This window comes from Scomber japonicus, chromosome 2, assembly GCF_027409825.1.
Source record: "Scomber japonicus isolate fScoJap1 chromosome 2, fScoJap1.pri, whole genome shotgun sequence".
NCBI lineage: Eukaryota > Metazoa > Chordata > Actinopteri > Scombriformes > Scombridae > Scomber > Scomber japonicus.
The window spans coordinates 14251224-14275130 of NC_070579.1; the positions used below are offsets into that span (position 1 = coordinate 14251224).

A 23907-nucleotide genomic window follows, 5' to 3' on the forward strand; every position below is an offset into this window, starting at 1 on the left:
AGTTGTTGGAAGTATCTATTTCCTCTCTCACTTCCTCTGATAATGTCCGGAGCTTTAGTAAACCACTGATAACACCATTGTGTGTGTGTGTGTGTGTGTGAGTGTCTGTGTGTATATGTTTTTTTTTCTTTCTTTCAAACAGAGAAGGCGTTACGGAAAGTTGATATGAGCACCACGAAAGTAGATGATTCGCAGCTGCAAATCCCAGTGGCTATGAGCTGTTCCTGTTTGCCCTCACCTTTTCATTCAACCCCCAAGATGATAAATGCACATAAAACCTCTCGGAGGTATCCAAGCTTGCCAAAGCATTACCCACGGCATTCCTTTACAATTGATGACAATGAGCTGCTGGCTCCAGGTGGAGAAAAGGGATGGGCTTAAATTGTTCAATACTGCAGTAAGAATTCACCTGGGTGTATCTTTCCACATTTTGGCTCACCACTGGAATGAACACTGCCATTAAAGGGCAAAAATGATCAGGTATAGACAACCATGTCCTATTAAAGGTTTCTTACTGTCAGTTATAACTACACCATTGTCTGGTGACGAATACAGATAGGCACTGTTATTATAGGGTAGGGTTTTTCAACTGGCTTTTGGTGCTCCAAACACTAATCTCATAAGTAAGGTTGACACAGACTAATGATAATTAATGCTATAAAGGCAATAGATAATATTTGGACAATTAAAGTAGCTTTAGAAAGTACTAGATGACAGAGAAAGGTAAAATAGGTTCAACAGGAAGTAGATTAATGCCCATTCAGCAAGATAAGATCACTATCGTAGTGATCTTTGCTCAAATTTTCTCACCCCAACTGAGATATGAAGAACTTCCTCTGTGTGTGTGTGTGTGTGTGTGTGTGTGTGTGTGTGTGTGTGTGTGTGTGTGTGTGCGTGTGTGCTGGGGGTGATTCGGCTACATGTTCTGCTTGGTTACCCTTTCCTAACAAGAGCATGTCCTGGCATAAGAGCTGTGTTCAAAGTCCAGTAAGTCATAGCACAGTAACAGTATTACAGAGAACAAAGAGAGAGAGACAGAGTGTTTCACCAGGTAATGAATACCGCTCACTCTTTCACCGAAAAAATGGTCAACTTGTGTCAACAACCTCAAACGAACTAGCAAAGAGCTCTGTCTGACAACTCGTTTATGAAGAGAAAATAAACCTAGACGGCTGGTGGGCTGGCCATCTCAAGTGCAGTATGTGTAGAAAAAAATATGCTTTTTTTCTAAACGTACACCCAAGTAATAAACAATCTATGATTACTCTGCAATACGACTAAGTGGCATTTTACACAGCACATACAATTATGTATCTGCCTGTCTCACACACTCACATATCCTGTTGTGATCTGTTAACTACAAGCCTATGAGGGTTTATCCAGGAAACAATTCTCCCCAGCCGCCAAGTTAACGCTTAGGAACAACTGCAGTCAAGTCTGTGGGTGGGATGAGATCTGTGCTACCACACAGCTGAGCATTGGTTCTATCTTCTAAAATTTTAGACCCCAACAGCATTATTCAAATTCGCTGATCTAATACTGATTTAGAACACATAATTCATATCCAGCTGACTGGCACAATTTTCACTCCATACAAGCTCTGCCTCATTTTTTTTCTCTCTCTCTCTTCTCCAATCCTTTCAAAAGCAAGGCTGTATCAAGCCGTTAAGTTCTGAGCTTTCCAATGTTGGGATTGCTATACTGCCTGCTAGAGAAGAGCTGGCCCTGCACAGTAATGACAAACTAAAGTCAGAGAACAGCCAAAACAGCGGGACTTGTTTACTTGGCAGAAATAAAATAGGCCTAAGCCTTTCATCCTGAGCTTTACTGAGCCAATGTGGGTCTGTGTGGAAAAAGGGCAACCATCGCCACCCAAGGCGTCAAGAGAAGCCTTCATATGTGTTTGAAGCTTGACAGGCTGCTTGGAAAGCAGCACAAGGCCATAGCCCATGTTAAATGGCTAGTTAGTTAGCTTGGAACACATGCCTAGTAAGTTCAAAAACCCGCATACAAAACATAGGCCTTAACGTCTTTTCCTTTTTCCCACCCCTTTATAAAGCTTTGTAGATACGCCAAGACAGGCCCTATGCTTCCAATGCACTTTTAGAACATGTAATTACAGAGACGTGCATGTAGCAAATTTAAACATTTTCAAAAACCTGTAATATGCGGTGAGAATGTCATACTGAGTTGATAATGTGGAGAGATAAAGCCTATTTTGATCTCATTTAATACCACAGATATAAAAAAAATAAAACATTATTTGCAATCATTCAGGAAAACAAAGTTAAATTCTTAACTCAAAAGAAAATGGCTGCTTAAATGTTGCTCTCTTTTAAACGGGCACTCTGCTTAAATCACTGTCTTTTCAAGTAGTCAATTACACTTGGCTGCCTGTTTTCTCTTCCCACCTACCTCTCTCTACTCCCCCCCCCCCCCCCCCCCCCCCTGCCAGATTCTTCAAAAACAAAAACAGAAAACACACAAAAAAAATCTAAGCAACAGAGCAGCGATTTAATGAAGTTTTCTTTGTCCAAACCAGTCTTTGTTGAACCTGACGCAAGGGGCTCTGGTGTCCCACTGATAAAAGTTTTAACATGCTTTGATATGCATGAATGGGTCTTCTCCTTATGCCTCAGTGTCCTCTGTATACTCAGTTTTTTTTTTGTTTTTTTTTTCAGAGCTCTTCTGACACTTATAAAAACAAACCACCATCTACTGCAAAGAGAGTCTACCCACAGTGGACTTGACCATAAGATTCATAAATACTTTGTAATTGTAGGAAATGTGAAATATTTACTTCAAATATGTGAGAAGAATGTACTCAAAAGTTTATCGTGGACATTAATGACAATCCTAGACAATGTAGTTACATCTAGATATGGATGAAAAAACAATATATACAGAGAGAACTCAGAAATCCTATTTAATTCAAGATCTGATGCATATTCTTTTTTTACAGGTTACCTATTCATAAAAGGGCAAAATAAATATGAATATATTCTACAAATAATTGCAAAGATATTTTCTTTACACCTCAAGGCCTGCCTTCATAGTTAAAAAGTGTTATGTATGACTGCTTTTTTGAAAGATAAATATTCCATTTCCTTTTTTTATTTGCATCACAGACTTCTTATCAGCATATGTAAGCTGATCTTGTCATGCATGCAGACAAAACACCGACCATATGTGTCTGCATACCTAAGCTTTTCTTCTGTTTTAAATTTATTTCTTTTCTTTCTTTTCCTGTCCATTGGGGAGTGCCCAGTACTACTGTGAGGCTTGTTTGGGAGGCATGCTTGCATGATGAATCCTTATTTGGTCAGAAAATTCACATTGCTACTTCTAACAAAAATAACTCCAGTTTGTTGATGTGACTACCTTGGGAAACAGGACCACACACATCAAGTCCGGACAAATTGGAGCAACTGCTTCACTACCCTTTCCTCATTTCAGTTTAATGAGCACTTGCATTTAGAGCAATAAGAGGCTAGTCTGTGAGCTAGGTAAGAAAGAAAAAACAAATTCAGTAATTGGCACTTTTACAGACAGAAGAGTTTAACCATGTCAGTTTGCTTCTTAAAGCTGTGCTGGTCAAAATGGATGTCTCTTGATTTGTTTGTTGCTTTGTTTTTATTTTGACAATCGCTCAGTCAGGTAAACTTGATAGCTCTAAGTGGGTTTAAAAATGAATGTAGGTGGAATTTCTCAGTGGAAATAAACTAAATTCTGCATCTCACGAAACAGAGAAAAAAGAAAAAGAAATCTACAGAAGGACTCTGCCTTTACATGGAGTTTTACTTTACACCTATTGCGAGTATTTTCTCTGCCATTCAACTAAACATAGCTTGCTACAGCAACTTTATAAGAACCCAATAAATTATTAATCATCACACCATTTCCAGAGTACCAAATGAGAACACGCTTTAGAGTGTGAGAGTGGAAAAACCCCTGTAGGCTCAACCCACTCCCATCCTAGGTTAAAATATTGTGTTCACGCGGCTCTTCCTTTTCACGAGAAGGAAAACAGGAACCTCACAGAAGCTCATCGGCTAGTCAGCAATATACTATGGTATATCTCTCAACCTGCCCTAAAGTCTCAGAGGATAGTTCAATAAGAATAAGAACCATTCTTTACGTATGTTTGACACTTTTGTGATGTTTAAGGTAGCTGATGCCCTTAAAAAATGTTAGCTTGCAAATGCCACATGCATTTGCCTCATCTGTTCAACCTTTATATGCATCAGTCAGCTAGTAAATCTCAGTCGATCTCTGCTAACATAAAAAGCAGATGTGACTTTAAGACTGTAAAACAAGCTATTGTAGTTAATATTTAATTGTTTGGACGTTTGGTGAGATACACTGCGTGCCAGCAAAACTGCTACCTTTCAAAGCTACACTTCAGGGAACTGATTTCTTTGTAGTAGTTGTAATTTTCTCTCTCAAGCTAGCAGCCATATTCAAGATTAGCATTTGCCCTGAATTACAATATAAGCTTATGACTCATAGCAGAGACTTCCTGCTCTGAGGGTGTAATTTATCATGGCGTGCACTGTTGTCCCAATAACAGCAGTCTTACCTGTCCTGGAGTTGATGGCAAAGAAACCCTGGGGGTTGCCACTGGTGATTCTGTAGCTGAGTTTATCACTGGCCTTGGCATCTGGATCAACAGCTTCTATCTGGATGATAGACACATCTTTAGGGGAGTTCTCCATGACAGAAGGGTAGTAGACAGGTTCGGAGGTTTGCGGTGCATTGTCATTGACGTCTTGCACTTCAACGTAGACCTCGACAAAGGCCGAGAGCGGCACCACGCCACGATCCATGGCATACACTGTGAGCCAGTAGTGAGGTGTGGTCTCATGGTCCAGCAGTTCTTGTGTTCGAATAATACCTAAGAGATGAGAAAGACATAATGGAGTCAGGTAAGATTTTTATGTACAACACATGAGCTCAACCTCACACCACTTTCTGTGTTATGAGTTATCAATTTCAGGACATGAAGAGAAGAGAACAGAAGCTTATAGCTGCCCCCGACCATGCAGAGGAAGAGGCTGTTTGAAGAGAGCTTGACTGAAACATGTCAAGGTGCTATATTAACAACAACCAGCCAGTGGCTCCTGTTAACATTCACTGGCAGGGAGTTTTTTGACTGCCATGTGGGGGCTGTAGCCTTCAGCTGAGCAAACAAAAGAGCTCCCAGAGACATGTGAGTTGTAGAGGTTGACAATACATAAAATTGAAGAGTGGAGGATGGGTAGACTCAACAAAGTGAAAGAACTAAAAGGGAATATATGAAAAGATGTGACTAATAGATAGATGGAAACTGGCAAATGCCAACCTAAGTTGAAATGCAGTATGCAACAGGGTTAAATGGCACAAACATGTTTTTTTTAATGCACTACAGCAAAAACTTTATCCTCATGAAACACAAAGAAGATGTTTTGTATCTATTAAGTAGATTTTTTAATTACATAAAAACATTACGTAGGTCTACAGGACACCGACATTCCTGCTTGACCTGTAAATATACCATCTGTCGACACTAGTTCATTTGTTTAAATGTCTGAAACAGTGTGAATGTTAGTGCAGGTCTTTCTGAGAAAAAGCTAACAGCAAAGTTCACAGGAGTAAATTTGCTTTAGTGCTTTTCATCTACACCCGACCCCACTTACAAGCACTCACCAGGTGCTCAGTAGGTTTGCACTGTGGAAAAGGGATAAGTGTGTGTGTGTGTGTGTGTGTGTGAGTGAGTGTTTGCGTACATTCCTATGTGTGTGTTTAAATAGGTGTAGGGGTGCTTCAGTTTGAGGGATATGCGTTTGCTTGAGAAAAGTTTTATTCATGTACATACAAAGTAATTATTCATCTTTAACCAATCTGATTACTGCTCCTGTCATAATAAATGATTTGAATTCAATCAGAGAAAAATAACCCAATTAAAAAAAATCTGAATGGACCTAAATCTGTCAATTATCCAATATCTGACATCTAAAATTCAATTCCAGTTTTTTATTCCATGCAAGGTCACAAAATAAACCTGATGCAACATTTCCATATGTAATTTTGTTATCAGTGACATTTACATCAGATTTCATCAACAGGAAAACAAAGTTCCTCTGTTCAAGATGACTCACTTCTGATTATCAGTTACTGTGAGCCATGTGAATACCATAATATAGTTTTGATATGCATTCCTTTTGTTTCCTCAGCATAGATGAATATACTGTGGAGTGGGGATACATCAAAGGGCAAGGCTCACAGAGGACTAAAGTACTTCCAAAGAATGGTGAAGGAACTGCCAATAAATGCAGCAACGGTATATTATTTGGATCATTTGATCATTTGAGGTCTCATTATGTCAACAGGCACAAAATATAGGGCAGTGAAGGGCATCATAAACACAAAACATATCATCTAGACTATGGACACCTGGACAGCCTTTATAACAAGAGCCATTTCCACATCTGTGTTACTTGCAATAACTATGTAACCTTGATACTACAATCAGCAATAGGAATTTATGGTCAAATTTGATTTTTTTATTATCCCGAAACCAATAAAAGTGAATCATCATAAAGGCACACCCGTATCATTAAAAGGTGCAGTGTGTTTAGCCTGAATTGATAACACACATACAGTAAGTGCGGCCCATATTAGGAATCTGTGTAATACCATAAGGAAATGTTCGAAAGGTTCAAATAGTTTACACAGACTCCCTCTTTGCTGATGCTGCCTTTGTTCACTCAGTGTAACTTGATGAACCGCAGCGAAGCACTGTAACTGAGAACAGCCAAACTTTTTTGCCTTGGGGTAATGAAAGCTTTCTCAGAAAAGAGATAACACACTCCAAATGGCTTGTCACAAAATCCTCAAATTTAACATGGGAGGGGAGTTTGGGGGTACAGCTCATTTATTCTCTCGCCCCTGCTTTACTTTGGCTCTCCCGTATTTCCCTGGGATCCTCTCTTTTCATTAGTCATTAGTATAGCTCTCTTCACTTTGCTTAAGGCATGTAATAAGAAGGGTAGCCAGGCAAGGGAAAATGAGTAGCTCCCAAACAAGGACCCCACACTCCCCACCTCCCTCTTTGTATGATCAAACCAATACCTCAAAGCTGATCACACATAGAGAGAAACACCTCCGAACTGTTAGAAACGTTTATTAAGTCTTAGAATGAGATTAACACGTGTAACATGGTAAATTGTTAGAAATAACTTAGAAAGAAAATACAGTAACAATGACTAATTTATCTTACTTCACTCACAGTGAATAATAAAGATTGTTACTGGAAGAAAAAATGTGTGAGCAAATTGAAAATGTTAGACATAAATAGACAGCATTTCAGATGTGACTGAATGAGAAGGTGAAAATGGTAAAAGGGATCAGGTGTCGAGCAGAGTTACGTGTACGCGTGCACACGTGCTAATAAGACAAAAGTACAAGAGAGAAGAGGAGACAAACGGGAAAGTATGAGACATCTTTTGTGCTTCTGCCAAGGAAATGCCCATGCTTGAGTGCTCATCTGTTTGACTGGCAGACACCAGCGTAGCAGAACAATTCCTCCCTCACCAGGATCAAGCTTTGTGCTCGCACTTCTTCACCTTCTATCTTTCACCACTGAGGAGACTTAACATGTTGCAGTTAAAAACCTGCAACATAAAAAACAACTGTGGCTGCAAGAGGAATGTTACCTCCTCAAACAAAAGGTCAATGCCATCTAATTGCTACCTAATGTTAATATTTATCTCTGTAGAGACAAAAAAGAAAAAGCTTGACCTTAAATGTGTATATTTGAAAAGCTATCTGCCATAGCCTTTGGCTGAACAGTTTCTAACAAAGCACATGAAAGATGAATCTGAAGAATTTAGTTGCCACACCCATCCCATATACCTAGCCTACCCAGTAAGGCAGTAGCAAAACCTGCCCTCAGGCCACAGGAAAAAAAAAAACAGACCGTGCAACAGCCTCTGCCAGATTTGCTTTCCGCTTTTTTTTTCCCCTTGCTCTTTTCTTTTCCCTCTGGCTTTGTTCTTCAAAGTTACCTGAGCACAGTGGCAGTGCAATAGAGTCTTCAGACAGCTGAGGGATTTTGAACTATGAAGACCAGCAGGTATTTTACACGTGCTATTCCAAATCAACTCCCCCTGCACGGATACACAATGAGTTTATTCTACAACAACTTACAGTCACAGTGGAGGAAGAATTAGCTACACTTTGAAGAGGGTGAAATCTGCTTTTGAAAAGCTGCTGGAAACGTGTCTGCTGCATGAATGTCACATGTTGGCCAATGACATAATGTAAAAACACTAACGATTTACTGTCAATACGACATCGGCACTCCAAACACACACAAAATCCCATTTGTCTCTCACTTGTGCTCACGTCTGTATTTGGATCATCAACAATGGGACTCAAAAAGTGATTATGTGAAGCCAATTCAATATGCACAGGTACTTCCTTGTTCATTCTGCAGTTGAAAAGTTTGGGGCTTGCTTTGAACTACCTCTGCTAATTCCACTCACCCCTACCCCACATTCCTCAGCCTTCTCAGGCCTCTAACTCACATGCTTGCATAAACTTTCTCAGTGCTTTCTCTCCCCCTTCTCTTTCCACAGCCCTGGCAAAATGCTTCAAATTCCGCTACCACGTTGTAGGGCCTGGTGCAATAGAAAGGAGTCCTGAACTAAGCTTCCTGTTACCCAGCAACTTAATATCACATCATCCCAAAGTTCCCAGACATCTGTAGCCAAGATCCCTGCTTCAAAGATATAAAGCCTGGTGGCAGCCTGTTAGTCTTGAAAACTCTTGAAAAATTCAGAGATCTAAAGTATGGTCTGAGGCTAAAATACATTTTGTTGTTGATATTAAAATTGCCTGAAGCACTCATTTCATCATTTCAGTGAAATGTAATGAGATGATTGTCATAGGAAAAAAAGCCTTTAAAATGTTCAATCTTTTTTTTTATATAATTGTTTTGTTCTTGAATTGATTCTTTTTTTCATGCCATTAGAGAACAATGCATTTGGACTGTGTGTCACCAGCTATTTAGAAATCCATTACTAAGTTTGTGCATTAAGTCCCTGCTACATTCTTAGCATACAGACTGTATTAATTCTTGTGTTTTGTTTGAAGGTCACACAGGGTAAGGGTCTCTGAGCTCATCATAATGAAGACACAGTATCACACAAAATCCTGAATTTCTTTAGCATTAATGAAAAAGAAAACATGTAAATTGTGCACTGCCTGCACACCTGACTGAGCAGTGGAAAGAGACAAAATCATTTGATGCAGTTTTAACATGTCAGTGATGCAACACTGAATGGATTTTTATTTCCTCTTTTTTTTTTAAATGCCTATTAATTCCAGTTGAAATAGCTTTTGGGATTTAGCTGACAATACAAAGCTTCCATTGTTACTGGGAACAGTGTTATTTCAAAGGTCTTTGAACAACCCTCAGAGCAATACTCCTTGATTCAATATCGCAGTATTATTTAGGAGCACTTACTATACCTCCTAAACCTGAAGAGCTCTCTGCCTGTTCTTTTGACAACAGTGAAACCAACACCTTCATTAATTTCCATACCCCCACCCCCCTGAATATGTTTAAACCTACCTCCACTATAGCTCTCTCTAGCTCAACATCTATGTAGTCATGTATCTGTATTCCTACTGTATAGAATAACCTCTGCTGACCTACAGAGGATGTAGACTCTCAGCTGACAGCAAACTATTTCCTCAGGAGTGCAGAGTGTACCTCCCTCCGGCACCATAACCAGTGCAGAGGATACGATCCCCTGCTAGCTTCCCATCTGAAAAGCCAATCATTGTAATTCATCACTACAGATCAATACCTTTCACAGTGGAAATGAATGTTTTAATGAAAACAAAAAGCAACGGAACATTTTAAGCTTCAAGATGGCTGTATCATTTTAGAAATATTCTCATTCATTTTCTTGCTGGGAGTTAGATTAGAGGAAAAAATACCATTATCATGTCCGTATAGCCAATATGAAAATACAGAGAGCAGCCAGTTAGCTTAGCTCAGCACAAAGTCTGGAAAATGGAAGAAACAGCTAGTGTGGCTCTGCTTAGCCAACCTCAAAAGCAAACAAGTTATAACTTGTTTGTGTCCTACTACTCAAGTACCACTTCCTGTAGTCTGTGCTGGCTGCATGGCAACCTGGTGGTGACTACAAGACTACAGAGGCAGTTGCAGAGTTTTAGTTATATTGCACAGACATTGTTGTGTCCACCTCCAACAGTCCTAAATACCTTTGCACTGACTTCATGTGGTTTTGCAAAAATAAACGCAGGCCAACTGAAACTGGTCTCATGGGTGTATCGTGGTAGCTTTGTGGTTAAGATGTGTCCCTTGTTGCATGCTATTCCCCAAGCTCTCCACCCTCATCACCTTTCTACTAGGGATGTGATGAGATCTCGTGGCACCAGAACGCGACAATATTTCTCGTCGAAGTGAATTTTGTCTCGCGAACCTATAATTAAGGGGCGCACCAAAAAAAAAAGATGTCTCGATCTCGTGAACCCAATATCGTGTCTCGTCTCGTGAGCTGAGTGCATCATCACACTCCTACTTTCTACTGTACACCTTGAAAAAAAAAAAAAGCAAAAATCTCTACCTCAAATTACTTGCAGTATTATGACCTTATTAAAATGAGAGTGGAAAAGCTGTTTGACTTTTAATTTTCAAAGTTGTACCACGCTGGTTATATGTAAATAACCCTTTTCCATCTTCATTTTAATATGATCCTAGAATGCCTATATGATTATGTGACAATGACAATAAAGATTGTATTATTGCATTTTCAATTTTTACTCAAATATCACAATGTGGAAAATTATAAGGCCGTTGTGAAATTACATTTTCATTTTTTTCATTATCATTTTAAAATAGTGTGTTATAGGCTTTCATAGGCCAGTGCTTCACTTGTCAGGCATCACACAGCATTAAATTGGCTTTAAATGCCTGAAATAGCCAATGGAATTTGAATAAAAGGATAAAAACATGTCAGTGTCTCTCATATCTCTGCCATAATTTAGCAGAGAGGACCCTTGGTGAAGATGCTCAGATGATGTCTGTGGGGAAGATACTAATGTTTTCAAAATATGACTGCTGTTTGTACTACTTAATGCTAGCCTGGGAACCAGACAAATCTGTCAAGCTCATATTTTATTTGCTCTGGCATATGTGTCTGGCCCCCCTCCCATTCAGACACATTTCCAACCAGCCAAGAACTGGACAGGCCAATCACAACCATTAATCTGATATGGGGTGGGTTTAATACGATGACTGACAGTCTGCAGATCCAGGGGTGGTCGGTTGTTTGCGTTTGACTGTTATCAATAAAATCGAGGAGAAAAAAAGTCCACAGAGCATATGAAACTCAGATCAAACTGTCAAGCTAGGCACTGCTGATCAAATGTGACTGCCACAGTATTGCCTATTTTTTAAAACACATTTTAAAGTACTGTTTAGCTGTAATTTGAAAAAGTTTGTGAGCCAGACACCATGTTGAGAAAAGACGAACCAAACCAAGCATGGTCCAACTTGCATGTCTTAGCACTATGTCACATATGTCATTGCTCTGATTGGTTGTTGTATCCAGTTGCATCCATAGGGGTTTTGCCTTGCCCGTTGATAACACCCCTTGGAAATCAAAAATAAACTGTAAATTAGTCTGGCAACGCAAGGCTAACTTAATGCTATACATTGCCGTTCAGGGAACTCTTTCTGTTTGGCACCAGTGATGAACCTCCCCACTGAAAATATAATTTTCACCATATTATTTGCAGCACATTCTCAGGAGCATAGATCTAAATCAAGTGAGTGTTGGTATGACAAGGATTAACACACAGTGGAACATGTCTCCTGCACAAGGGAGCTCTAAGTTTCTTTAAAAAGATTTAATGGACTGACAGGACAACATACTTTTAACTAGGGAAAGTGTGTTTTTCATTTAGCAACCTACAATCAACTTTGTCCCACTGCACATTCCTGGTTCTGTCTCCACAGTAACAGCACTCAAGCAAAGACTATTTGGAATCATGTGCCACTTTGCAGTTCTACTTTTATCTTAAACTTATATACGCTGAATAAAAAAATCAAGGACAGAGGGCAACAGTTCTTAGTTTTAACTAGCTATATTTGATGCCAAAAGACACCCATAAACAATAGTCTACATCTTTCCATGATAGTTAAGAATGGGTTTACTTTAATAGCAATACAGTGGGAAAAGAATTGAAGGACTGGCAAATATTTTGAGGAGATGGAAAACACACTAATAGGACTTTCTCATTATGCATCAAAAGTGTTTCATTTGCTTTCACAAAGAATGCTTTCACAGCACAGACTCCAAACAACTTCAAGTGAAAGGGCAATGCATATATTATCCAACAAGAAAGGGCAATGCATACATTATACAATCAGCATCTGCATCTCATCTAGAAAGAACACTCTTTACTGTGGTCACCTTGTATACTGGATAATTTCACTTCAAGTCGAGACTTCAAACTTGCTTGCTTTGGACACATTTTGAAAGTTGTGTCTAGCTCCACACCATCACCACCATACACATCTACCTGTTAGCTACTTCCATTTAAGGACACACTAAATGATTGTCCTGTGACCTTTGATTTTCACTTAAAAGGAAACGTGATAAGGCCAAAAATGTATGTTGAAATAGATAGACTGATTCATCCAAACATCTATGTACCTACTCTGGACGTGTATTATGCAGTATTATTGAACATTGTCCATATTTGCCTAGCTGGGAGGCCCTTCCCAAACTGTTCCCAGTAGGGGAAACGACAAATTAGACTTCTTCCGTCTTGAAAAGCTGCAACATTTATTAACTGACACAATGAAGCCTATACTGTACATTAACTGCCAGATTGACTTACTGTAACCTTTTCCTCCACTCACATTCACCGACACTTTTCTGCCGCTTGCATTTGCTCAGCCACACGCTCATTACGCACACACATTACACACTTCCCTATTCCTTAAAGGATCTTTGTGTAAGATTTTTTTGTGATGACCTGCTCCCTATGTACATATAAAGGGCTCACAAAAACACAATTCTTATTTTCAGGTTATTACACACCAATTAAAATATACTTATGGATATTTTACTCCTTTTCTGCAAAGTCGATTCTGCTAGATGCCACTAAATTCTACACACTGCACCTTTAAAGGAGATGCTACCAAGAGTTTCCCAGGCAACAACACCAAATTTAACTCACATTTTGAAATAGCACTCCACAGAGGCTCCCAAATACTATTGATTTCCTAAATAATGGATATGCAGCATTATTTTTGGCATTACAAAAAAGAGATTATTTGACTCTTATTGGTCTGGCCGCCCGCCGGGCCTGTAAAATTATGAGGGGAATACTGCTGTTACTCATTGGCAATAAAAAAATGTTTTTTAAACCTTGCCTGTTTTATTGATTTATTGTTTCCTGATACAAGGTGTGTTAGGTTTAATGTGAGTCAATTATACTTAGAGGAGTGGAGACTTGCTTTGGGTCATGGTGATAAGCATTGTTTCATCGCTAGTGTATATCAACTGGCAATAAAAGCTGGCCTTGGAGAGGTTCAAGTGTTAATTCACTACCACTGCAAGCAATTGTTGGTGTTGTTTATGTTTCTGCTGATCTTACTCTTTGTATGTGCAAGATAGTCATTATAATAATGGCATATATTTTTTGACTATATTCAACTTGTGGTCATTGCTGGATAATAAGCCTCACAACTTCTACTCCTACAGACCCACACACATTGTGACACATTTAAGAAATAATTCACAATCATACTGTGAAGCAAAACAAATAAAATTGTATTGTGTAAAATTGCATGTTCAAGCCCAGGAGTTTTAGCATCTTTTGAATTTGTTTGCAATTGTTTCAGAGTAATAACTTAGCAGCTAAATGGGTAAAGAACATTAATTACATCAGCCACTGGCCATCCTGGCCACTTCAAAAATAGGCCTCAGCCCTTGAAAACCAATATTGGTCGACCTTTAGGGCACCAGTAAAGCTGTAGGCAGCCACTTAAAGCATAAGCAAAAGCTACTCTCCCAGCACAGGCTGGTGGGTAAAAAGTAAACTAGTTATAAGTGAAGTAACTCAAATATCTAGAAAACTATGAGATGTGGTAGTCTTTTTGGTTCTCATAGTTCAAAAATTGCTTAACTACAGTGACTACAGCGAGGAATGGTAAATATAGTCCACAGCACTGAAAGAGGCTCAGAAAGGAGTCTTGATAAGAGTAAGTTTAAATTAAGATGGCACCGAGCCAGTGACCACAGAGCTTTTAATAACACTGAGAATGTCTGGGCAAACAGTTGCCATGGACTCCCTCAGCAGTCTAACAGAAAGGGAACCATATCTGGAGAAAAATACTTTTTTTTTTTACTTGAAACTGATGCAAATGAGAACAGGATGGCATTCAATAAACAGCAATCATGGACACCACTTTTAAATTTAACCGCTAATGTCTAACAAACAAACAAACAACTTATTTGTTCCATGCATGGTTTGGAAACGTCAGTCAAGTGGGCGGCAAGCGTGGCCTGTGTGCCTATTCTAAAATACATACTTTGTTCAGATTTGTTACATACACCTACTCTAGGAGATTCACTCAGTGTCTATTTGCACCAACAACCAAAAGTGCAATGCTTTCAAAAGCAACACATTGTTACCCACAAAGTAGTATTGTTGCTGCTGTGTTATTGCGGATGCCAGCATAAGAGGAACAGCAGAAAGAATAGTGATTTATATTGTGGTGCTTAAACAAACACAACACTGAACAACACATATAGACCTTGCAGTAGACTGATGTACTCTTTTCAAACACAACTGAAGGAGTTTAGGATTACAAGCGTCAAGTAAAACAGGACTCGGGCGGTTTTTCCTCATTCATTCTGAAAAACATAACTGAAGGTGTATGGCTCTTGGCATTTTTCCTTATACCACTTTTTCATTTGTTTTCCAATTTTAAACCATTTTAAAACCTTATGGTTAGAATTCACAACATGCAGCTGCAGCACTGAGTATATAGCGGGGTGTGCACCCGTGCTTATGTTTTCCTTTTTAGAGGCATAATATTCCAAATGCATATGGTAGCCTAACAAACCGCACCCTCCATCTAGTGAAATCTTAGGAGGGGCATTACCACCTTGGCTGTATTTAGTTGTCTACTGACCTCAGATGTAATCCATAATAACAGGACCCAACCCAGGACAATCCTATCATTGCACCTCCTGATAATCACTTAATATAGGCCTCTAGGATTAAGTAGAAGATCAGACCAGGCTCCATGAATCTGTACCCTACACAGGATTATGAGTTAGACATGGATGCCAGTCGCTGGCTTGCATGTGGTTCCATCAAGACCAGTAATGTAGTAAATCTACACCACTGCCTGCAAAAAACTCTGTCAATATAGTACTTAACTAGAGGAAAGTTATGAAATAAAACAACATAGAACAGCGCTTGTAATCGTTGCACGAAAGCACAAGCAGCCACTGGTTAAAGCTTTAAATATCCCAGCATCTCTGTTCATAAAACAAAACCTTATTACACATCAGATATCTAACCATTACCACAGAAACAATCACAAACACGTTGCAGATAACATTCAGCCCTGGAGGATGGATCAGCCATAAAGGCTCATCTCATGTAAAATTTACCACACAAATGGAAGTATTTCCCAACAGATTCGCAGAAGAGACTTCCTGTCAATGTATTGCATATTTCACCTGTATCTCATTCGCAATAAATAGTCAACTAATGATATAAACCCCTTTTACAACAGGAAAAGTCAGCAGTTGAGTAATACATTGCATTTCCAGTTTTCTCGTGTAGATATGAACCTTTGAGGTTACATGTGCCAAGAGAAATCAATGTATTATGCATTAAGTTTCACTGCCTCATTTAGACATTAAATATGTATACTGCAGAGGGATGTTTAATTTCGAATTGGAAAAAAAACACATTAAGCTGCCCAAGAATGTAGTTATCAAGTTTGTTTTCTTAAACAAGTCCAAAACATCCAAATCAGGTGCTGCATTTTAGGTAGGAACTCATGGAATTCCAGACTGCTTATTTCGAGCTAATTTGAGTCAGCTGTTAAAATCATTCCGGGCAGCTGAGCTAGTATTAACATATTTTCAGCAACATAATAAGAAACCCACGAGCAAATCCTACCATCAGTACAATAAGTCAAATACCCTGTTCTAAAACCAATTTCTTAAAAATGCTATTAGAATATCTTAACCTAAGGTCAAAATGATTTGACTTTTTTTCCCACTTGAACTTCTTTTTTTTTTTCTTTTTTTTTGGAAAGAGTCATGAAAGAGGAGGAAAATGTCTTCTTAGCTCCACGGCAACTACTTAAGAATGTCCACACAGGTCTGAGAGACAGCTGCTCCATCTGTTCATGCCGTCAATTCTCCCAAAGAAGAAAAATGAATGGAATCAGGAACGTTACCCATCTTCTGGAAGACTTCTTTACCTCATTGTTCCACACAGTGACATGACTGAATAAACTCTGCATATAACTTTCCTTATGCAAATTGTTTCAAGCCGAAGCATGCTTATTTCAGAAATAAAGACAAGCCTTACTTAACTCTACAGTGACATTGAGAAAAAATGAAGAAACTCACCAGTTTCCTCATCTATGGTAAATATCCCCAGGCCGGATCCATCTCGTATGGAGTATCGAATCTCTCCGTCTCGTCCTTTGTCCTCATCTTCGGCTGTTACTGTCATCACTGAAGTCCCGATAAGTGCATCTTCTTTTATAAATCCCTTTTCCACAAATGATCGAAACAAAGGCCGGTACAGATTCTCGTTCACGTCCACTATGTCCACCTCAATGAAACAAGTTGATGACAATGATATGGGCTTCCCTTTGTCTTTAGCTTTTGCAGTCAGATTGTACACCTGTCTTGTCTCGTAATCTAGGTTCTGCACGATCCGCACGGCGCCGCTCAGCTTGTCTACTTCGAAATTCCCATCTCCGTTATCGATCAGGCTGTATCGTACCTGACTGGAGGGTCCGATATCGGGGTCGTGAGCCTCCAGCCACATAATTACAGTACCAATAGGAAGGTCTTCCCTCACCTTCACGCGGTAATTAGGAGGTACAAATTTAGGCGGATTATCATTCACATCTTCCAAGGTGATCTTAAGCAGTACAGTGGACACTAGCTGGGGCTCATTTACTGCCTGGTCACGTGCCGCGATCTTCAAGATATAAACTGGATAGAGCTCACGATCCAGCGGCTTTGTCACAGTCACCACACCAGTTTCCTCATTGATTGCAAAATGATCTGTGCCACCTAAAATGGAATACTTTACAATGCCATTATCTCCTTGATCCTTGTCCGTCGAGTCCACCTGGATAATTTCCGTACCCACAGGTGTACTCTCGCTTATTTCGACAGAGTATGAATCTTGCAAAAATTGAGGGCTATTATCGTTAGCGTCTAGGATCTTGACATCCAAGAGGCGTGATGAAGATTTCTGTGGTATGCCGAGATCATACACTGTTACGTTGAGTGTGTAATGATCGGTTGTTTCCCTGTCTAGGGGAGAGTAAACCAAAAGCCAACCAGTTTCCATTTCTACTATGAAGCGGCTTTCTGTGTCTCCTCCTGAAATAACATACACTAGTTTCCCATTGAAGCCACTGTCTATGTCTGTGGCACTTAGGTGGACAACCCGGGCCCCAACTGGGAGGTCCTCTTTAACTTCAATAACACTTGGGAAAGACTCTGCAAACTGAGGAGCGTACCGGTTGACTGAGGGAATGTCCATAAAGTTGTCATCTGGCTCAGTTTGCGTGTGGATTTTGCTGCCCTGTAGTAGCTTTTCAGCCAACATAGTGGCGACACCAGTTTCGACACATTTTAATTGGACAGGCTTGCGTGCTGTGATGACAGTTATGTTCATGATCATTGGCCGAGTCTCGTGTTCACCATCGGTTGCGATGATTTGTAAACTATGGAAGGATACTTTAGCTGCCTCTCCCTCACTCAGCGTGTGCTTCAGTGAAAGTACCCCAGAGTTTGGGTTCAGATCAAACAGGTCAAGATCATTCCCCGCTTTAATATTGTACCGTACTAGTTGCAGTTCATCAGCATCTATGGCAGACACTGTTGTTATCTGCTCTCCCACGCCGTGATCTCTCGGCACAGTGACTTCACAGTCTACATTTTCAAACAAGGGCTTATTGTCATTCAAGTTATTTAATGTTATGGTGACTGATGCTTCCACCTCTCTCCGGAAAGGGGATCCCCAATCCGATGCCCTGACTCTGAGATTATAAATCCTGGGCATGAGCTCATAATCTAGGACCTCTGACGTACTGATGACACCAGAGAAGTAGTCGATGACAAATGGCTGTGGGCTCATATTGGTAATGCTGTAGGTCACATAGCCATTCTCCCCTCTGTCTAGATCAGTGGCTTTAACCGTTTCCACACTGGTCCCTATGGGTGCATTCTCATCGACAGTGGTCCTGTAAGATGTCTGCTTGAACTCAGGTGCATTGTTATTCACATCAATCACATCAACGATCACTTTTGTCGCCGCTTTTTTGTCACTGGTGATAACGTCCAGCTCAAATCGGGGTGAAGAATCAGCATTGATTGGTCCTGCAGTGCTGATTAAGCCAGTATCTGGATTGATAGTAAATTTGCTCTTGTCAGATTTATGTCTAAAAGCATATTTAAGCTGTGGATACTTTGGCACAGCTGTTACCATAGTGACAGGTGTATGAAGGGGGGCAAATTCACTCAGATTGACTCTGTAAATGGCATTTTCAAATATAGGAGGGCCCACTTTAAACTGTGCAGAAGTGACATGTACCAATTTAGCAGATGAAAATTGAGGGGGGCTTCCTTTGTCCTTGGCCTGTAAAGTGAGGTTGTATCCAAAAGGCTGGCTGTCCCAGTCTACGTCTTTGACTGCTTTGATTTTATACTCCTTGCTCCCAGGGCTGGTTCTTACAGCCTTGAACTGCTGAAGGGGGTCACCAGCGACAATGCTCAATGATGCTATCTCTCCATTTGGTCCCTGGTCATTGTCCTCAACTGTCACAATAGCATAGGTGGGGTCATGGTCTGCATCTGAGGGGGCCAAAGTTACTGCTGTGATTACCGGTGCATGCTCATTGGCTTGCTCCACCCTCACTGTAAGTTTGGCCATGCTACTGAAGCCACTGCTGCCATACAGCTTCATCCCTCTGTCCACTGCAAGGATCTCCAACTCGTACAGCTTTGTCTCTGTGTAGTCGAGTTTGCCAGTCAATGTCACCACACCGCTTGTTGGATGAACAGCGAACATGTCCGTCCACTCTCTGAAACTGTAGTAGTATTCTCCATTCGTACCAATATCTGCATCCGTTGCCGTGACCTTGGCCACACTTGTGCGTATGGCCGTGTTCTCCGGCAGAGAGATGCTGTAGGACGTTGGGGAGAAGAGAGGCCTCAGATCATTGGTGTCAAGTACCTGCACCTTCACTCTGGTGCGACACTCCAAATTGGTGCCCCTCTCTGAACCTTTAACAGTCAGTATGTAGTGGTCTTTAACCTCCCGGTTCAGAATGGCAGTGCTGCCTCCTTTGGTCCTTATTCGCAAAAAACTGAAATCTCCCAGCAGGATGTCCTCTGCTTTGAATAAGTTCTCATTGTCTCCAGAGATGATTTTGTACCGTATCTCCCAGCTTGGGTCTGTGATATAGATCCCCATCTTGGTGTGACTCTCTAAGTACGTCTTAGCAGCAGAGTTCTCATATATGGTAGCATTGTAAACAGGGTGAGTGAACTGCATGGGGGTGGCCCTCACCATCCTTTGGTTCCCTGCGCAGCCACAGATGAGCGGCAGGAGGAGCACAAGCAGTGAAACCAAGTGCTTCCCCATTATCGTACCGTGATCTTCACCTGGGGGAAAAAAAACAACAAAATCATGATTATTATGTTGCATTATAATTTATCCTAGACAAATTAATTTAACAGACTAATTCTGTGTTGGCAATTAACTGTAATTACAATTAAACGGAGCATACAAGCAAATTAGATTACTATCATTTTCATCTTGGCGAGATAGTCTAAATGCTGAAACCCTAATTCCTTTCTTCTCTGTGCACTTTCCCAGACTCCTTTCAGTGTCACGACAAGTGATGGTTAGGCTGATAAATGTCCAAATAGGTTCCATGTGAGAATAAGATGAAGCAAAGCAGTCAGTCAGGTGACAAGATCTAAGCCTGCACTACTCCCCTGTCTGCACAATGCCAGATGCCAGCTAGCAATGTGCTCTTCCTATTAGTGGAGCCTCATTTATCCACACATCAGCTTAATGAGCTCAGACAAAAAACTGACAATAAGAGAAAATGTGAATTTAAAAATATTTCTATATGCAGAAAAAAACTAATTTAAATGTAAGATTGCACATTTAGTACTGCTTCATTTTGTATACTCTATGGAGATGCAATTATTTTTCATTTCTGGTCCCCTACAAAAGAATTAACACATCTTATCTTATTAATGAATATATTATTGCACAAGTATCAACGACAAACATATGTAATACAGTACCTTTAAAACGATACTGGACTTTTCTGCCGACTGCAATTGTACCAAGTATAGGCTATATTTAAAAAATCTGCATAGTGTGCTCCTTCCGATAGCATGATCGAGCTGCATCTAAGGTTAAAACCGCAGTGGTGATTACTTTGAAACTGTTTTAAAATTGCATCTTTATTCGTTTATAGCCGCTTTACAACATCCGTGGCTCCGTGTGGGTGCCCGTACAAAGACCAATAAAGGCAATCCGTTGCTATGTCTGCGAAGGAGTGCTGAGTATAAAAACACAATATTTACTTTTGGTGCGTCAAAATGTACCCAGCCAGAGGTTAGTTATTAATGTTTTATGTGAGGTTAATAAGTGACAGAGTCCAACACAAATCACTTCAAATCTGAAACTATCGCCTGCAGGTACAAAAGAACCATCTGCTTGTGTGCGACCATTGTAAAAAAAAAAAAAAAAAAAAAAAATCATCAACTAAAACTAAAAACCTGTAGCTTATTTGAATAAACGTAACAAAAATCAATGAGCATTTCCTTAACACTGTTTGCATGCATCCTGTTACCGGCCATTAGCTTTCCTAATGCTAAAAAAAGTTAAATGTTTCAAGAAAATAACTTAGGTGCCTCCAGACTGTTTCATTTCTAACCCCATCCCCCAACTAAAGCCATTCACCTCATGAAACGATGGCAGCCGCGCGCTGCATGGTAGAGATTTGCTTGAAAAACCCCCACATACCTTGCCAACAATACAAAAAACAACGCATAAACTAATGTCAGAAGAAACCAGACACATTTCAAACCCCCGCGTTAAAGAAAACTGCATTCAGTGTTTAGTTTCGTTGAGACAAAACTTCTCCAAAAGAGGTAAAGAGAGAGAGAGAGGTTGGTTTCTTTCACAGCCCCGCAGCTCACAATACCCGACCTAACCAATCTTAACTTTTTTACCCATTACAGAGATGCTAAAGCTGAATAAAAACACCACCGAGTAATAACACACGGCTTCACATACCTCTTCTGTTATTAATCTCGTATATTGGGAGGTTTTGAGTGTAGTTTGTGTAGTCCAAATCTCGGCATGGTAATACGTGGACTTCTCTCCTCTCCGTTACTCCATCTACCACCACCAGGCAGCCTCTCTCCTCTCTCCCTCACCGCTTCCCTTTCTCTCCCACACTGGATCTGTCCGGTATCTCTCCGCGCTGCGCACGTCCGGATCTACTTACCGGCTGCCAGCAGGATAAAACCTTTGCGCTCTGAACACATAAGACCAGGGCACTTTGATTTTTGGTGGCTACATCGTATAGCCTACTTTTCCGAAATGTGTGAAAAAGGCCAAGTGTTGTATTGAACTAAATCGGATGATTCTTAATCAAGTACCCACCGCTTCACCTATAGCCCCAAGATAGCCTACATGAGCTAAGGGGAGTCATCTTAGTGAAATAATTCGTTACTAAAACTTATAACATCTGTGTTCATCTCTTAGAGAAAGTCCTATAATAGTAACCAACAGTTTATTATATAGGCTATTGTTAATATTTAGTATTACATTGCTCATTATGATGACATTGTGGCATATGAGACTTAATGAACAACTCAATTTGTCTTTCTTACATTCTCATTAGGCTACAACCTAATATAGTTTAAAATAACCTTCATTATAGTCCCCTTTGAGGTTGTGGCATTTTGCCTGAGATATCCACACAAAGGTTAAAACCTTGCCTTTCCCAAATGGGACTAACCTTAATCCAACGTTCACCTCTTCAGCTGCAGCCTAAACCATTTATGCGCTCTAAGAGATATTTTTGTGGGAGGGGAAAGTGCATTTTAGTGTGACCTCCAGCTGCTGTGAGGCAAACAAACAATATAAAAATATTTTCAATTAGACAGTAATTTATGCACGCTCTGCTGAAAAATGACCCGTGAATGCACGTCATCATTTTGCTGTCAGCATGAAAGGTGGATAAACTCTGCTTTGCAAATGAAATCTCTGTTCAGGGCATCTTTGATGATGATAAATAGACTCATAATACTTGCAAATGCAAACTTCCTCGCGCGTGTTGTTGTATTTTATGTGTTTTTACATCAGTTCTTGAGATAATCTTATTATTATTCTTATCTTACTATAATCTTTTGTAACAGGCTGGCTTAAAACACAGTGCCCAATTGTGCGTCCCAGTCTCTGTACTTTGGCATCAGAGCAGGGTGACTGATGGTGGAGGAACATTCGCCATGAAGGCGCTGATCCCACCAGCCCACCAGCCCCCCTCGTCACACAGTCCTCCTGACTGCTTCTTCAGACCTAAGCGGCACTGCCTCCCCTCTACAAGCACAGGAGTGTGGCTGCTATGCGATTGATGGCGCTGTCTCACTGCTCTTGCCCGGACCGCAGTTATATCCAGCTGGTGCGCTTTCACAAAGCCTGTGCTGCATGCAGCTTAACAACTTGTGAAGTTGTACTGCTCTTCACTGAGTGTGTGTGCAGGTGTGTGCGTATTTGTGCGTATTTGGCACAAGCCAGATAGAAACGCTCACTTTACTTTAACATAAAGACGCCTCGATTGAGCACAAAGTTGTTTTAACCTCCTTTACAAACAGAACTATGAGTCCATGTCTTATCATTTTTACTAAGGATTACTCACCAGACCAGCTGGATGACTGCCGGCTGCCGCTCTAAACTTGCCTTCACATAAATCCTGGCAGTTTTTGGTAAATATTTTTGGCGAACATCTCGGAGATTAGAGAGGCTTCTGTTTGAATGAATCCGTCACTTTATTCCTCCTCAGTCCCTCACAGTTTTCAGAGACTTCTGTTCCGATCCGCTCAAATCCTCAGTCATCACACATGGTGGCTTGATAGAGCTGTAGGCTATGGTTTGCCTCGCTCCTCTCCTCCACATCGGTTCAGGTGGAGTTGCACACTGTTGCCGCCTTTAGGTGATATCGGAAATATCACAATCCTGACAGGAGCGCACAAGATGACAAAAAGAGCAAAGTGGTAAAGTCGTGATTTTCTCGCTGGTAGTGCAGGCTGTGGAGGGGGCGGAGTGAAAGGAAGTCGCATCTATAACTGGTGGGGAAAGTGATATTTGATTAGCCCATTAACCTGTTTTTGCCTTCTGCTCATCCAATTACTCCTCACACAGATAAACCCACTCAGTCTAATAATTAAATTAAAACGGTGATTGTGTGTCTGATGCATATTTCCTCCTTCAGCATAAGTGAGAATGGTGCATTTCTGAAATAAACACCAAAACTTAAAGGTGAAGTATGTATAATTTAGTGGCATCTTGTAG

The 23907-nt window shown here is 40.4% G+C and overlaps 1 protein-coding gene across 2 annotated transcripts in view; it reads right to left on the bottom strand.

Moving 5' to 3' along the window:
* fat1a (FAT atypical cadherin 1a) overlaps positions 1-21736 on the bottom strand; it is a 70497-nt gene extending 48761 nt beyond the window's left edge. For both annotated transcript variants that reach the window (XM_053341439.1, XM_053341447.1), the window contains exons 1-3: positions 21625-21736; positions 16689-19970; positions 4580-4894 (exon numbers count right to left, since the gene is read on the bottom strand). In XM_053341439.1, coding sequence (XP_053197414.1) covers positions 4580-4894; positions 16689-19950 — 3577 coding nt within the window. In that variant the 5' untranslated portion in view covers positions 19951-19970; positions 21625-21736. The remainder of the gene's footprint in view (positions 1-4579; positions 4895-16688; positions 19971-21624) is intronic.
* Positions 21737-23907: the final 2171 nt, after the last annotated feature.